A 17,564-nucleotide genomic window follows, 5' to 3' on the forward strand; every position below is an offset into this window, starting at 1 on the left:
TAAATTCTAGTTTTCTGATGTAAATAACAGAAAGCAAGAGAAAACACCCCCCCACAATGCAAAAAACTAATCCCCAGTACAAACTGAAAGCCAGAAAATGATAGAAAGCAATAACGGGTTGAGACAAAATTTGGAGCACCTGAAGATTTTTCTGATGAAATAGACTGTAGATCTGAAAAGAGCACAGAACCACCTTTCCGACGCCTATTCGCTTTCGAAAAACGGAGTCCGTATGCAAAAGATATGGCTCCTGGAGTGCAAAAAACTTGTTCTGACTTCGACTGGCAAAAAACACTACAAAACGGAAAAATCAGAAAAAAAGATCTGCATCTTTTAGATCGGGCTCGGAACCAGCTTTCCAACGCCTATTCGTTTTCGAAAAACGGAGATCGGACGCCCAAGTTATGCCCGATTTTGTAAAAACAGCTTCAAAAGGCCCTGATAGGCCCTTTCAGCCCTCAAGGGCTAAAAAAAAGAAGCCCCTGGCTGGTCCGCTAGGCGACCAGGGGCTAGCACTGTTTGGTGGCGGCGGCGGCGGCGGTGCAGTGGCGGCGGGTGGCGCGCGGGCGGCGCGCGGCGGCTAGCGGCGCGCAGGCGGCGCCTGAGAGGCGGGCGGGCGGCGACGCGGAGGTTACCGCCGGCTGCGGTGGCTGAGCGGTGGCCGCCGGGCTGGGCGCTGGCGGCGCTGGCCGTAACACTGGCTGCGCCTGCCAGAAAACCAAAACCGGCGATTTTTATTTTTATTTTTTTTATTTTTTTTGAAAATCCGCCTCGGTTTTCGTGCCTTAGGGCCGTACGGCCTTGGGGCCAAAAAAAATTTGCCTCCTGGTGCAACTGTGTCCAAATCGGACGAATTTTATATGGAAATAGGGGTTTTTGGGCGCTACGAGCTCAACGGTGAGGTCCGTTTGGGCTCAAAGTGCACCGAAAAAAAATACCCCCTATTCCAAAATAAAAAACAGAAGACAAACACAGATCTGATGCAACCAAAACCTGGATCTCAAAATCTTTCAAAATTCTGAACAAGCTGCAGCAGATCTGGCTCTGATACCATGTAGGATTTGAAAAATACAAATCCACAGAACCCAAAAGAAACCTGCATGCAAGAAACCTGTCACAGAGAAAGAGAGAGAACAAATACAAGGGTTTTGGCTCTGACAAAGAGAAAAGATGTATTATCAGAGAAAATATGAATCAAGAAATATGAATAATACAAGAGATCAATCCTTATAAAGGAGATCAACACCAAAAGGAAAACCTAACCCTAAGGTGTGAGCATTTAATAATTAAATATTAATTATTAAATGACTAATGTATGCATAAAGAGAAATCTTAAGAGGAGAGCAAAGTTAATTAATTACTTTACTCTAACATCCTCAAGTGCCACAATAAGTTGATGTTGTAGACTACCGAAATCCATTGATTCACCTTCCCAGATCCTCCTCAAGTTGTTAGGCTTCTTTCGAGGAACTAAGCTTTGATAGAAATTATTGGAATCAAGGAACACTGAGAGGGGGGTGAATCAATGTTCTTCAATTTTTAACCTTATTAAGTTGTCCTTTTAACCACTTAATGCAAATTAACAAAATAAAGATGCAAATTAACAAAGTAATCAGCAACAACACCATAACACCAAATTTTATACATGGAAAAACCAGTTAAGGGAAAAAACACAGTGGGGATCTCAAATTATTAAATGCCTAATATTATACTCATTTAGTATAATGTTTCAATTTTATTCCAAACTGAAATTTGTGAAATCTCAAATTATGGCTTGGAAAAAATTGGTCTTTAAGAATATTTTTCATGAAAAAGAGGTAGTTGCCAATGATTTGAAGGTTGTTAATGAGGAGATTATTAGACATGGCACTTATTCCTCCACTAATGATGCTCAAAAGAAATTGCAAGCTTATTGGGAGATCCTTTGCTCCCGGGTTGAAATCTATTGACAGCAAAAGTCTCGTGAGGTTTGGCTTAAAGAAGGTGACAGGAATACTGCCTTCTTTCAAGCTGCAACCAAGCTTAAAAGAGTTGCTTCCATAATTTTTAGTATTAAGGATTCTAAGTCTGGTTATGTCATTAATTCAGATCAGCAGATTTGAGAGGAGGGGGTGTCTTTTTTTAAGGAATTGTTATCTCCTTCTTTTTTTTCTTCCTCTATGGATCATCATGTGGATTTTCTTTTAGATTCTATCCCATCCCTTGTTTCTCATGAGGATAATGACTTTCTTATGAGGCCTTTTTCTTTAGATGAGCTTCATTCTGTTGTTTTTTCCATGGCCCCTGACAAAGATCTGGGTCCTGATGTGTTTACTATCTTGTTCTTTCAGAAATGTTGGGATTTTATTGGTTTTGACTTATTAATGGCTTTGGAAGAGTCTAGGAGGGGTGGGTATATCCTTAAAAAATTTAACATCACTTATATTGCCCTTATCCCGAAATCTAAGAATCCCCAAACTTTTGCTGAATTTAGACCCATTTCTTTGTGCAACTCTATTTACAAAATCTTCACCAAGGCTATTTATTTAAGACTTAAAATTATCCTTCCTCATATCATCTCTCCTCAACAAGGAGGTTTTGTTCCAGGTTGGGAAACTCACGAGGGAGCAATTGTTGCTCATGAAACTTTACATTCCATAAATTCGTCCAATATCCCATCTTTTGTGGTCAAACTTGATATGATGAAGGCTTATGATAAAGTTTGCTAGGCTTTTTTGCTCAAAGTTTTGAGAAAATTTGGTTTCTCTGAAAGCTGGTGTAAATGGATCAAGAGTTGTATTTATACTGCTTCATTTTCTGACATCATTAATGGAGCTCCCTCTGGATACTTTTCTTCAACTCAGGGTGCTAGACAAAGAGATCCTTTATCTCCTTTCTTATTTATCATTATGGCAGAAGCTTTTAGTCGATTGATTATTAAGCCAAGGGATCTGGGCTTTTGGCAAGGGGTATTAATTCCTAACTCTGATATGTCAATCACTCATAACCTTTTTGTCGACGATACACTTTTATTTGGGTCTTCTTCTATTCAAGAGGCTACTCATATTAAATTTATTCTAGATACTTATACTATTGGATCCGGCCAACATATTAGCCCCCATAAATCCAAGACCTTCATTTTTAATACTCCTCACTTGGTGGCTGATAGACTTGTGAATATCTTAGGTTTCCCAATAGACTCTCTTCCATCTACCTATTTGGGGATTCCTTTCTTTATGGGATCTGCTAAGTCTTCTTTTTGGAATTCAGTTATTGAGAGACTTAAATCTCGTATTTCTGCTTGGAAGCCTAGATGGTTGTCTCTTTCAGGTAGAATAAAAGTTCAATTATGGTTAAGGTTAGAATTAAAATTAGAAATAAGAGTTTTAAATAGGGGAAAAGTTTAATTAAGATTTTAAGAGAAATCTTCAAGTTAGGGTTATGACTTAATTATGATTATGATTTGAATATTATTAGGATTAATATTAGATTAGTAAGGTTAGGGTTAAGATAGTGTTAGATTAGGGTTCAATAAGAGTTAGGGCTAGGGTCTAATTAAGGTTAGGGTAAAATTCTGGTTATAAGAAACATATTTGAATTAGGGTTAAATTATGGCTAGATTTATATAAGATGAAGGTTACATATTAATTATGGTTACGATTAATGTTAAATTAAGGTTTAAACATGATTAGCATTAAAGATCAGTCAGATTAAATTCAATATTAAATTAGAGTTGCGGTTAGGTTTAGATTCAAAATTAAAATTAGAAATGAATGAACATTAGGTATCAATTTCAATTTTCACATCAATTTCATTACAATCGACTTTTTACTATTATTTATAAACATTAAATATATCTAAAACAAGTCTTATAAGAAACGTACATATAAAATAAAACATCAGATTCCAAGATCGTGCCTGCGTTTGTTTACAGCGGCGGCCAGAACTGCTTTTGGTGGTCTTCATTTGTGAGGTTTCGTTTGTTGGCCAGGTGAAGGCATTTACAAATGGTCGCTCTTGGGAGATTCTATCCTTCCAGATTTACATGCATATGGGGGACAGCAAGTACAGCTCATTTTGCTACAAGTTCATTTCATCCGAAGAAGAAGCTTTCTCTATTATTCTCAGAAACCTCAGACGTTAAACAAGTAATTGCTAATTTGTTGAAGAAATCTCTGCGAGGTAGTAATCTCACCTCGGAATTCACCTCGTCACAAGTATGTAGCGAATTATCTACTCCTATTTTTGATATCAGAAGAACAGAAGCAGGGTTTAATAACACACCTCACACTTACTGCACAATTATTTCAATTTTAGTCAGCGCCGAAAGATATGAATGCGCACAGGAGGCGTTGAAAACTATTGCCCTACAACAACCACCTGGTAATATATTACAAACTCTAGCTGAAACATGCAAAAAACGTAGTTTTAGAACTCTAAGAATTGCTTTCAACATGCTTTTCAGATTGTATGCGGATGGTGGCATGATTGATGAAGTCAATGGAACTTTTGGCTACATGAAAGTTCAGAGTTTGAGACCCGATGTCCGATCGTGCAACAAATTTCTTGTTGCCTTGTGCAAGGTCAATAAGGCAGAAACTGCTTTGACGTTTTTTAATGAAATCCTAGAAATTGGGGTTGTTCCAAGCGCCCATTCTTTTAGTATTATATCCGATGCTCTTTGCAAAGAAGGAAAAGTGGAAGAGGCTAGAGTGTTTCTTAGCAAAATGAGAGAGAGAGAATTTAGACCTGATGCTTATTCCTATAATTCATTGCTGAAATGGCATATAAGTAGAAGGGATACTAGTGGAGCTCTTAGGGTTTTTAAAGATTTTGCTAGCGACGGGATTGCACCCAATGTGGCAAGTTACACGCTCTTGATTAAGGCATTGTGCAATTCGAGAAAGTTGGGGGATGCGGAGAAGGCTTTTAAAGATATGCTTGAAAAGGGTATTATGCCCGATGTTGTAATATATACTTCGCTTATACGTGGTTATTGTACAGCAGGCAATATGAAGCAAGCATTCAAGCTGCATGATGAGATGACTTCAAAGGGTATTTTGCCGAATTTGTACACTTACGGTGATATTATTGATGGGCTGTGCAAGCTAGGGCAGATGGAGGCTGCTGAAATGGTTTTGTCTGAAATGAAGAGCAAGGGAATGGATCCAAGTCAGGTTATCTACAACATTTTGATTTATGGGTATTCCAAGAAAGGCATGCTAGATCGAGTTTTCCAGCTGCAAGAAGCAATGGTTAGGGACAAGTTTGTTCCTGATGTTTTTACTTATAATTCCATTGTTAGTGGTCTGTGCAGAGTTAAAAAGACCGAGGAGGCGAGAACATGGTTTGATTTGATGGTAAAGAAAGGTTTGTCTCCCAATACAGTGAACTTCACAACGTTAATTGACATATATTGCAAGGAAGGAGACATGGAAGAAGCAATTAAGATATTTTCTAAAATGCTTCAGAATGGTTCAGAACCCAATGGTATAACCTACAATGTGCTTATTGAAGGATATTGCAAGAAGGGCTGTATGGAGAAGGGTCTCGAGCTCAAGGATGAGATGATAGGAAAAGGTTTTGTCCCAGATGTTTTTACTTACACTTCTCTCATCCATGGATTTACAACTACTGACAAGATACATGAAGCAAGAAGGCTATTTGCTGATATGCAAGAGAGGGGTGTGGTTCCTAACGATATTACTTATACAGCAATGATTTGGGGGCTCTGTAAGCACGTTAGAGTAGAGGAAGCCTTTAAGTTGTATGATGAGATGATCACGAAAGGTTTTGATCCCGATGATCGAATATATAATTTACTCGTCAGTGGCCACCCCAAGTTTAAAGGCTCAAATTAGGCTTGTTTTCTGGTGAAGATAAACTGCAAATCATTCAGATTTTTGAAAAATGTCCTTGTTAATTACAAAGGAACTGAAGATATCTGTAAGACGGGCTAAATGGTGTGTTGACATTTAATTTGATTGCTAACACCTCTTGAAGTTATACTTTCAGGTGCCGCTATTTGTTTAAATTATTCTCCAGGTTGAATTGTAACATCTTTTTCCTCTAGCTTCTAGAGAAATACTGCTGAGAGGTATTATTGCTGTAGGGATCTGAAAAAGGAATAAGTGATTTTAAACATGGGTTCAGGGTTGGACTTCAAATGCATAGATGAATCCGCTTCATTAATTAATTTAAGTGTACATCTCTTTTATTTGTAAACCAGCTTGTTATGATTGTTTATTAAACGTGTCAAAACATAGAAGCTCTTTCAAATGTACATGAAAAGGATTCAATATCATTAATTACAGTATTATCTTTGCTCCTGCAGAAATCATGAAAGTTGTGGAAGATCAAAATTTCATACTCTTATGGAATACTCTATAAAAGTAGGATTGTATGCTCTTTGAATAACAGAAATGGATGAGGAAAAGGAGATATAAAAGTTGTTGGAACAAGGATGGAAAATCATAAGCTAACAAAAGTATGATTTTTTTTTTTTTTTTCTCTTCAGTGAATTGCATGTTATTCCTCTGGTTTGTAAGTTGGTGACTACAATGCGAATTTAGGCAAGTACCAAAAACTAAAATAATTGCGGCAAATGAATGTCTCGGTGAGAGTTAATGTGAAATTCTTTTCCAGGCTTCTGTGAGTAAACAATGTAGCTGTAAGGAGCAGCAAATGTATTAAAATTGGATGAGTGCAATAATTTGTAAGTTTGGTTGCGTGTTTTGTCAAGAAGCTTTATTTTACACTGTGGATGTAAGTTGTAACTGTAGATTGTGCATCAAGTAGACATTCCTGTTGATTCAAAACGGGCAGAGAAACATAGTAAAAACAACTAAACTAAAACATAAACGAATCAGAAAAATAAACAAGGACACAAGACACAATATTTATAGTGGTTCACCATAAAGGCTACGTCCACTCTCAAGCAGGGAAATCTCATATATTAACTGATCTACAATACACCAGTACATAGACTGCACACGTCTATTTATACATTTATATTCAGCTAGAAGACGAAGAGATGGGGTATGCGAAAGGTCGTGTGACCGTTGGGCTTCACATTCCCAACAATCTCCCCCTTGAAGTCCAACCAGCACACCCATGCACTGCGTTTCCACTTCTAAACTCATATTATGACCAGACCCATCGAAGATTTGAGCTTTGCCAAACTCTATTCCAAAATACTTCAAATTAAGCTTCTCCATGTCAAATCGGAGTTAAAAATATCTCCTCCTACTACTTCACCCATTAATCCATACTTGGACACTCCACTTCTGATAGGTGCAAAATACACTCCATCAGTCTCCTGCTCTTGTGCTTCCCCTCGACAAAACATCAAAAAACCTATCCTCTTCCTCGTTCTTCTCCTCCTGCGGGTTGAAGCGCTCTTGGTTTGCCTCGAAAACTTCATACATGTTGTAACTGCTTTGTAACAGGCCTTCCACATCTTGATCATTTTCAAAAACAATAACTCCAGAATGATTTTCCTTCACGCACCAACTTCACCGAATCATTACAACGTCTTAACATTCTCTAGCTCTCCCTTAGGTTGCTCGGTATCCACGTTGGCACTATCATTATTAGAACCGGCCAAAATAACTCCGTTACAAATACGTTGCTCGTACACCTGGATCATCTCGAGAATAACACCTGCCACATTTCTAGCAAATTTTGGACCAACCATGCCCTGTGAAAGACAATGCGAGGCCACACTCAATAACTCTGTATATGCCTTGTCCACGTCTTGTTCATCAGAATGTGTGGTAGAATCAAATAATGGCAAGATTATAGATTTCTCTGCCACATCGATTTCCTCAAACCTATCATGTTCTACTCCAAAAAACTCCTCATCGCTCATGGCTCCTGGTAACCTCCTTAATCTCATACTAACTACGACATGAAACATATCAGCCAGCTGAGCCAAAACGTTACGAGCAGTCCACCACTAACATCTTGTCTCTTCAGTTTCCACAAACGAAATAACTTGAAGCATGGGGTTCTGGACGTCCTTGAGCCTGATGCGCTTGGACATTGCAACACTAGCGATTTGCATGGGCACATAGAAATTGTGCGTGCAAAACAACACGGCCATGAGCCCCATCACCATGCGTTTCCACCGCGTTTTTCTAATTGCCACCGACATCGCCTCCAAACACCCGACAAAAACAACACAGAGATTATGTATTGTGGGAATCGGCTCGAAAGGAAGCGGATTTTTGTGCAAAAGGACAATCTTCAAGAACATAATGAGAAACAGATAAGAAGCAATGGCCACCACTAAAAACAACCAAGAACATTTGTTACCATTTTCTTTTTCGACGTATTTATGCCTGTCAGAATTAAGGTGAGTTGGCGGCAATTTTACCACTTCATGGATCTTTTCATCGCAAAGCCCCTGCAAACTAGAAAGGCAAGAATACTCTGCCTCCTCATGGAGCTCCCGCAGCGATGCCACATCTTGAAGCCAAACTGTCTTGCTTGCACACCGGCTTGCACACCGTTGGGCATTTTCTACAGGCCAATCATGCCCGTTCTTACATTCTCGACCTCTTCTATCGCCATGATCTCTCTGTAATTTGTTCACGCCATATTCAAGTGCTCTCACAAGCTTCCTTGATCTTTGTCATTGTTGTGCTCCTGGGATCTCCAGTCACCAGGCACCTCAAATCCTCCTGTGGTTTCTTTCCACCAAGGATAATCTTCTTGGTCAACAAGAAATGCATTTTTGTGAGGAAAGAGTCATCTGTCAAGCTCTGATGGACCTTTCCATCACTTTCCTCTTCCTGAATCAAGGTCTCTTCAAAAAATTCCTACTCTCACAAAATTGTCTTTTTCCACATTCATCGTGCGACACAAAACCTCCAACTTCTGTTCCATACAAATCAGTTGGTTTGTGAGGAAGAAATTATCTTCCTTCAGCCTCACAATTTTTTCTTCCTGGTAATCCTCCTGATTCTTGATCTCAACTTCCTCAATTTCATCTTCACTCACTTCAGCGTCCTCCTCTTTAGCGGAATCCAAATTATCAAGAAATTCTTCAATAACAAAATCAGTGTCATCATCTTCGTCTTCCATCTCTGCTCAAGCCAACCAAGACTCCGATACCAATTGCTGATTCAAAACGAGCAGAGAAACATAATAAAAACAACTAAACTAAAACATAAACGAACCAGAAAGATAAACAAGGATACGAGACAAAATATTTATAGTGGCTCACCATAAAAGCTACGTCCACTCTCAAGCAGGGAAATCTCATATATTAACTGATCTACAATACACCAGTACATAGACTACGCACGTCTATTTGTACATTCATATTCAGCTAAAAGGTGAAGAGGTGGGGAATGCGAAAGGTCATGTGACCATTGGGCTTCACATTCCCGACAATTCCTTCAATATTAGTCTCTCAGCTAACTGCTGAAATCCTTTCAACTGATAATTTAGTTCTCCGGAATTAAATTTATTTGGATGGAAGCTTTATATAGTCTGAACATATACGTATCTGGTTAGCATTCCAATGTCATATTGACTCGATCCAAATTTGTTTAGGATTGCTCTTAGGAGCATTGTTTCAAAGATTTGTGAAATTTACAAGAGGAAGAACTTTTTGTTGAAGTTATAGCTGCGATAGAGGTCTAAGATGCATATCTGTTTTTCCTCTCCAACGTCTCGTATTTATTTCATTTCGCAATCTTCTACTTGTCTCCATCTTTGTGGCTTCCCTTTCCTTTATACCGCTTCATTGGCATACGTTTTCCTACCGAAATTCTTCGTCGTTTATCCAAACGCTATGGTGGCTGTCGGTGACTTTTCTTCTTCCTTCGTGGAGTCTCTTCACTTGCTATTCAATTCTTTATATTCAATTCTTTATATTCATTGCTCTTCTATTTTTGTGGGACTTCTTCTTCGGCAGATTGATAGTCATATGGTTGGCTTCTCATTTTGTCTCGTAGCAAGTTGAGAGTAATGTGTATGGAGTCTGTCAGTAATATTATATGTTTTCTGTGTTCAGAGTTTTCAGACTTATGAAGGTTTATAGAATGTATATGAGATGTATCATTTGACTTAATTGTCATGATTGATTTGTAGAGAATCAAATTTATCTTATTGTGATTGATAGTAATCTGAAACTATCAACAGTTGTATTTATTTTCATGTATTTATTTTCAGAGATATAATAAAGTTCATTTTTGAGTGGGCTGGGTTTTTGACCCTCAGGTGGAAGGTTTTCCAGGATAAGTTCTTGTGTTTGTGTTGTTCATAAGTTTAGTTTTCTGCTATCTATTTATTCTGGTTCAAATTTAACACTTTTTAGGTTAAAAAAACTATAAATATATATACACACACAATACGTTATATACACATGCATACATGAACAGATGCATTGATATTCTAAAAATGTAAGCGTGTAAATTTATATATTGCCAGATCTCTGTAGCTGGACTGTTGTCTATTCCATTCAGATTTTGTAATGGAGACAGTGTTCAAATCCTAATTATTTGGGTTCTTGGTGATATCTTGAGATTTTTTATAAAGACAATCTGGCAACCTCTTCCAGAATGTGAGCAGATGGTAAAAGCCCATTTGGTCAGTTGACAATAAAATCAGAGGACCTTTCTTCACCATCACTTGTGGAAAACAAAGAGATCATGACAGAGAGAAGTCCGCTGTCTGAAATTCCAAGGCTGGGAAGCCTAAGAATTTGGTCTCACAGGTGAATAGTGGAGGAAAAAAGATGCTAAAATGCACTAGAAAAATACTGCAAAGGCTGTGGCAGAAGCTTGAGGATTTTATGGAATGGTGCATGACCTGCATGTATCAGGACTATTGTATGTTTGAGATCCACAACTGGAGTTGAAATAAAGAGTGGTGAAAACTAGGTCACTATTTTATTTGTGGGGTATATATGGTGGGGGTCCCATCCTAACTCAAATTAGAATCAACTTTATTTTCTTCACCCTGAATAGCGAATTATGAGGACTTAAATAAGCTGCTATCTTTTCATTGTAAGAACCCAAAATACCCAATGAAAAGTGCCGTGTAAAGTACAGATTTGCAGCATTTACTCCTTAATAATTACCTGCCTTTAGTCAAAGAACACATCAAAGTTTGGATTTATCTTGCTATGCGATGCTTGAAATTGTTAATTGTTTAAAATTCCATTCAACCCATTTCCGCTTGGATTTGTTTTAGTGTAACTTGCAAAAGAAAAAAGTTGTGGTTTTAACGACAAAAGGAATCTTATACATATTTCGAGTATTTAGTTCATGTAATTGAGGTATACGCGGTTCTTTACTAACTAGAGAAAGCTTGTCAGTATCTTTGTTGATGCTGCTGTTGTAGTAACCTTTTGGAGGTTGTATATACACCTGAAAATGATCTTACTAACATTCTGTTTTCTCAAGATTTGTTTGTGCATTAAACTCCCAAGTTTGGGAATTTGGGGTGTGCCAGCTATAAGTGCTGAGAGGCATATTTAAGTGGATTTTACCTTAGTTGCGTTCCACTTTGCATGACCAATGTTACCTTTGTTCGGTTGTGAAGGCTAATCCTTTCTATTTTCTGCTGACAGTTCAATGACTGTGCCAACTAAATGTTTAATCTCCCCCGTGTTTTGGTCTCTTTGTCTGCATTGATGAGTTTTATAAATTGGGGAATGTAACATTTGTCATCATCAAAAAGTTTATATATCTGCTGCAATTAATAAGGAGAAATCTTTGACCTCTTTTTCTGTGGATGCAACCAATCTTTGGTGAACTTCGTAAATCTCGTGTTTGTGTATTCTTTGGTATCTTTGTTATTAATTGTTGATGTTATATACATTTTTATCTGCTTATGTTTCTTAACAATTTGTATCAGAGTTGAAGAAAATTGGGAAAACCATTTGCAAACAAGAAGAAATGTATGAGACAGACAAATTGAGAATTGAGGAATTCTCATGACAGAATTTTGGGATGCGAAAGTTCCAGCTCTAGGCTCTTTTAATCCAAAAAGACCTTTTGGTCATGCTACAAGGAAAATTAATAAAATCAAATGGAATGTCGGATGAAAATTGGGACCAACTAGATCAGAAGGTGGCAGCTACAACCAGTCTCTTTGTCCAGCAATGTATTGTTCATTGTCTCAATAGAAAAGACAGTGAAAGGGTTATGGGATAGTCTATCAGACATGTATGAGATGGTCTCTGCATCGAATAAAGCATTTTTGATGAAGAGATTGTACAATTTGAAAATGAAGGCGATAACATTACAAGTCGTATGAACGAATTCAACACCTTGATCAGTCAATTAATTTCTGTTAGCAATAATCTGGATGATGAGATCAAGGCTATTTTGCTATCGTATTCTTTTACCTAAAAGCTGGGAAGGAGTTATCATAGCTGTTAACAACTTGGTATGTAGTAAGAAGGGAAGTGTCCTAATTCAATGATGTTGGGATTCTGCTCAGTGAGGACATGAGAAGGAAAAATCAAGGTCCTCATCAGGAGATGCTTTGGTAACTGGCAGCAGAGGAAGAACACGAATGAAGGCAGGACAACCATAGGGGAAGATCAAAGTCTAGAGGCAAAAAAGTTAGCTATTGGTATTGTGGTAAGGAAGGCCATGTGGAGAAAATTTTTTAGTCATAAAAAACAAGAAGGTTGATTACCAATCAAAAGAAAGTGAGACTGATACAAATTATAAAAAAGATGTTGGTGCTCTTGTTTTATCTACTGGAAAAGTAATTGCAGGTGTTTGGGTAGTTGACTCGAGCATCATTTCATGCACCATGATAGAGGTTATTTCGAAAAAAATCAAGCTGTAATTTTGGTAAAAGTTTATCTCGGTGATGATGAGTCTTGCAACATCATTGATAAGGGAGATGTTTTATTAAAATGGAAAAATGGCAACATCTAGTAAAGGATGTTAGACATGTTGCCCAACTCAAAAGAAATTTGATTTCAATTGGGTAGTTGGATGCTCAAAGATGCAGTATTACATTTGAGTCATCATGTGAAAGGTGACAAAAGGAGCATTGATGATTGCTAGAGGAAGCAAATCTGGTACATTGTATGTGTTAGAGGGTTAGACAGAAGTGGGAGCTGCAGTGGCAATTGCTTATAACAGAACAAAGCTTTGGCTTAAAAGAGGCTCCGTCACATGAGCAAGAAAGGTCCTAATCATTGGAGTTAGTGCATTCAGATGTCTTTGGTCTCTTAGATGTAGCATCAATTGGTGGGTTAAATTTATTGTGTCTTTTTTAGGCAATTGCACTAGGAAGGTTCGGGTTTATATGATGAAAAAGAAGTTTGTTTGGTATGTTTAAAACTTTCAAGGCACTTGTAGAAAACCAAATTGGTAGTAAAATTAAGTGTTTAAAAATTGACATCAGGGTTGAGTATTGTTCAAAAGAATTTGATGAATATTGTGCAAAGAATGGCATTTGGAGGATTAAGATAGTTTCTCTGACATCACAAGAGAATGGTGCAGCGGAAAGACTAAATAGAAAGCAATTTTGAGCGGAAGTGGTAAATAGTAAATACTACACTGCACTTGATTGACAAAGGCCCATCCTCTCAATTAGATTTTGAAGTTCTAGAGGAAAAGTGGCTGGGAAATAGGATTTATTATATTAATGTATGAATGTGTGGGTGTGAAGCCTTCATTCATATCCCACAAGAAAAAAGAACAAAGTTTGATGTGAAGCCTAAAAGGTGTATTTTCATTGGATATGGAGATAAAAAAATATTGTTACATGCGGTGGGGTCCCCATCCAGTTACCGAGCAAATCACACAAAGTAGAGATGGATCTTCAATGAAAAGTAATGACAAATTTACAAGAACGAGCAATATTAGCCAAGAATTATGTTCCATTTAAAGACATCACAAATGGGAGTGATGTGTTCAAACAAGTGGAGATTGTAAATCAGCCATAGGTGCAAGTTCATCCATAGACACAAACACAAGTTCAGCCTCTAAATTTTGATGATAATGAAGAGCAAGATCATCCCACTGGTACTTATGAGGAGGATACTTCACATGAATTGATTCCTTAGGTTTGAATGTCCACCAAGGAGCAGAGGCAGCAATTAGTTGGATTGATAGGTTGCAGAAGGTAGTGGCTCTTTCCACTATGGGAGCAAAAGTATATTGCAATCACAAAAGGAGCTAAGGAGATGTTGTGGTTGCAGCACTTATTATCTGAATTGGGTAATAGACAACAAGACTTCATTTTGTATGGTGACAACAAATTGCAATTCAGTTGGCAAAAAATCCAACTTTCATTCGCGAACATAGCACTAGAGCTTCAGCATCACTTTTTTCAAAGTATCCTTGAACAGTGTAAGCTAAAGTTGGCAAATATACATACTAGTCTAAATCTTGCAGATGCATTTATTGAAGTTGTTTCAAAAGAGAAGTTGGACTTCTAGAGAGCTTCTCTTGGTCTAGCAAAAATGTGACAATAAGCTTGGAAAAGCAGGTGACATCTCTGAACATAATTATTCATAGTATAGATCGGACTTCAAATGGGAGATTGTTCGGTTGTGAAACCCAATCCTTTCCCTCTCTAGTTGGGGGTTCAATGACTATGCCAATGAAATGTTTAATCTCCCCTGATTTTTGGTCTCTCCATCTGTATCGATGAGTTTTAGAAATTGGGGGAATACAACATTTGTCATCATCAAACACTTTATGCATCTGCTGCAATTGATAAAGAGAAATCCATGCCTTCTTTTCTTGTGGATGTAACCAATCTTTAGTGAACCATGTGAATTTTGTTGTGTTTGTGTATTCTTTGGTATCTCTTATTTATCTATTGATATTATATATATTTTTATCTGGTCTGTTTTTCTTCACACACTTTATTCTCTCATTATGTCCACATTTTGGCCTTTTGATACCTAGAAATCCCTCTTTGACTCCTTTGTCCCCATTGATTGCTTTTTATAAGCTTAAATTTAGTTTTGCTGAAATCACTGCCCATAGATGGTGATATGCAACTTTTTCTTGTTTGACCAACATTTCTGGCCAAGGATAATGATATTTTAAACCTCACTAGCAATGACTAGTTTTTTATTTTGGAAGTTGGTTAATGTTCTTAGTCTAAAACCTTAATTGCAGAAATTGCATTTTCCTGCTGATCACTCTTTTTCTCGGTTTTTTTAAACCTTAAAAATGTGATTTATAGAAAAAATGTTTAGACTGTGTTTTTGTCAATTTATTCCTGTCTTTTTATGAGTTTTTGATTGGTTAAATTGCTGAAAATCGAAAGTTTCTGATTTTTGCTGATAAATCTCTAAAAAATTGCAATCTTTTGCCTGCTACATGATTCTTCTGGAAACCCTGACCCTAACCTTTTTTTTTGTGATTTTTACCTGTTGCACAATTTTTTATTAATATTTTTTTCCCTCGAAATTCTTATGCTTAATTAAATCATGATTTTTGAATAAATCTTTATCTTTCGTTTTGCCTTTTTATTCCTGAGAGATTTTGATATTTGCTTCTTTGGTTTAAATAACTAGATAGAGCCATATGGGTATCCTTTCCAAGAGAAGAAATTCAAGATTTGTTCTATTCGTGCATTTGCACATCTGCTCTTACAGATTCTTCAAGGCTTAAGGACAGGTGTATTTCACCATGGAAGATATGTTTTTTGCAGGGACCATTGAAAAATCAAAGACATGAGATTCACCTTTGATGTATACCGCTGATTCTATACACCTTAACATCGCTTACAATCTACCTTTACTAAAGTTGTTAATTTATAGCAGGGATTAATGTGTATACAAGTTGACTCAAGTGTATATCTTTGTAACCTATCTCTATAATTTGTGCAGGTTGGATTTCTTATTGCCTGCTTGTTACTTAATAAGTTCATTATTTGTTGCATGTTATTTAATTATTTTACTGCCAATCATATTTCAGTATAGCCCCTAGCTTAACTTCGCTTTGCTCTGTTTTCCTACTTGTAGCCCCTGGTTTAACTCTTTTAAAAAAACAAAACTTTATTGTCCTATTCTATACAAAGTTCTTTTGAAGCCTTCTTCTACCTTTTACCTATTCAGATTGAGACTACTAGAGACTTAATTCAGTGAATAATGGTTGTGTTCTAGTAACAAAGTTCTATCTATTTGAATAAATCTTTCCTTTTGTTTTGGAAATGAAATTTACATGTGGAGCTTTCTAATGGTTTGTTTTACAATCAAAGTTGCTAATTAGTATTTGCATAATCTTTTGTCAAGTTACTCTGTTGAGTGCTTATTTATTGACCTTTCGTTTCTTTTTGCAATATCCCTTGCCATCAAATGCTCGGGTGAAAATACTGTTTTTTTGAAACGCATGAATACTGAATTATCTCAAGACAATCATGAAACCTTCTGTGGTGTAGTTTTGACATTCCATGGGAAATAAATCTACTTGCACAATTGGGAAGTTTGTTATCTGTGAAGTTTCAATAGTCTAGTAGTGCTGATGACTTGAACTCCATTCCTTGTAATTAGGTCAACAATTTTGTTTTGTGATTACTATTTCCCCCATATTTTGAATCAGCAAGGGCATGAGCTTCCTCGCCCATTCATTGCTCGTGTTTGAATATTCTATAATTATATTTCTTTCCTTACACCTGGTCGCTTTATATAATAATCTGTATTCCTTTCATTGCATCTGAATATCCAAAGAGCATCTCTAATAGAGGCAAGTATTGGCTGCTGCAGGGAAGACAAGAAGTTTCTCTTTGGGTTGCTGATCAATGCGCTATGTATATTGCCAAACAATGAAGCATCACTATGAACTGTTTATACTTTTTGCTTCAAATCATAAATGCCATGCTACATGCATTTCTCTTATTATTACGAATCAACAATGTAGTAGAAAATTTCAGGTGAAGTTTCTCTTTGGGTTATTGATTACATGAGGTATAGTATAGTTTCTTTGATTTGCATGTATTTGATTTAGAGTTCCATTGATGTTGAATGATTTTGTAGATTCAAGGTTTGTGGTTGGGCTAATTAGGGTTTACAATTAGGTTCAAAATTCAACATACACACCATTTAACTCAAAGGCTGAAATAAGCTTGACGAGGAGAAAATTATGTTGACATCATCAAAAGTGGTTTTTTACATGATCTTTGAAAGAAGCTATAGTTGTGTTTTATAAAGAAGAGCTCAAGGAAACTCAAAACTATAAGATCATCTATAACATCAATGGCTAGCAATATTAAAAGGTGCCCTACAAAAAAAACTCCAAGAGGGAGAAAAAGACAAAAGAGAGCAGGGCCCACTATGATGTTGAACCTAGCTGTAGATAAGAGAACAATGTGTTAAGATCCATACTATTAGATGCTAATTAAGATGTACATTAGATGCTAATTAAGCTGTAGATAAGAGAACAATGTGTTAAGATCCATACTATTAGATGCTAATTAAGATGTACATTTGGTACATCATGAAGGGTGCCAATATGGCAAGGAATGGGAAATCTCAAAAAAGAGAGGACGGAAGATGTTGGAACCTTTGGTGGCCACAAAATGACAAAGGGAACCATCTCAAATCTCATATTTGTTCATGAATGGCTTGTTGAGACATTTTGTATTTG

The 17,564-nt window shown here is 36.9% G+C and overlaps 1 protein-coding gene across 3 annotated transcripts; it reads left to right on the forward strand.

The window, feature by feature from the left end:
- The first annotated feature begins 3,878 nt into the window (after positions 1 to 3,878).
- Positions 3,879 to 6,005, forward strand: LOC131047260 (pentatricopeptide repeat-containing protein At2g32630). 3 transcript variants are annotated; one of them, XM_057981141.2, is made up of 3 exons: positions 4,056 to 4,196; positions 4,297 to 4,362; positions 4,445 to 6,005. In XM_057981141.2, exon 3 carries the CDS (start codon positions 4,464 to 4,466, stop codon positions 5,838 to 5,840), a length of 1,377 nt encoding a protein of 458 aa, XP_057837124.2. In that variant the 5' UTR covers positions 4,056 to 4,196; positions 4,297 to 4,362; positions 4,445 to 4,463; the 3' UTR covers positions 5,841 to 6,005. The 3 variants fall into 3 exon arrangements, with proteins under 3 accessions (XP_059075816.1, XP_057837124.2, XP_057837117.2); XM_057981134.2 differs by having other exon boundaries at positions 4,297 to 6,005; XM_059219833.1 differs by having other exon boundaries at positions 3,879 to 6,005.
- The last annotated feature ends 11,559 nt before the right edge of the window (positions 6,006 to 17,564 follow it).

The sequence above is a fragment of the Cryptomeria japonica genome, chromosome 4 (assembly GCF_030272615.1).
Source record: "Cryptomeria japonica chromosome 4, Sugi_1.0, whole genome shotgun sequence".
NCBI classification, from domain to species: Eukaryota; Viridiplantae; Streptophyta; class Pinopsida; order Cupressales; family Cupressaceae; genus Cryptomeria; species Cryptomeria japonica.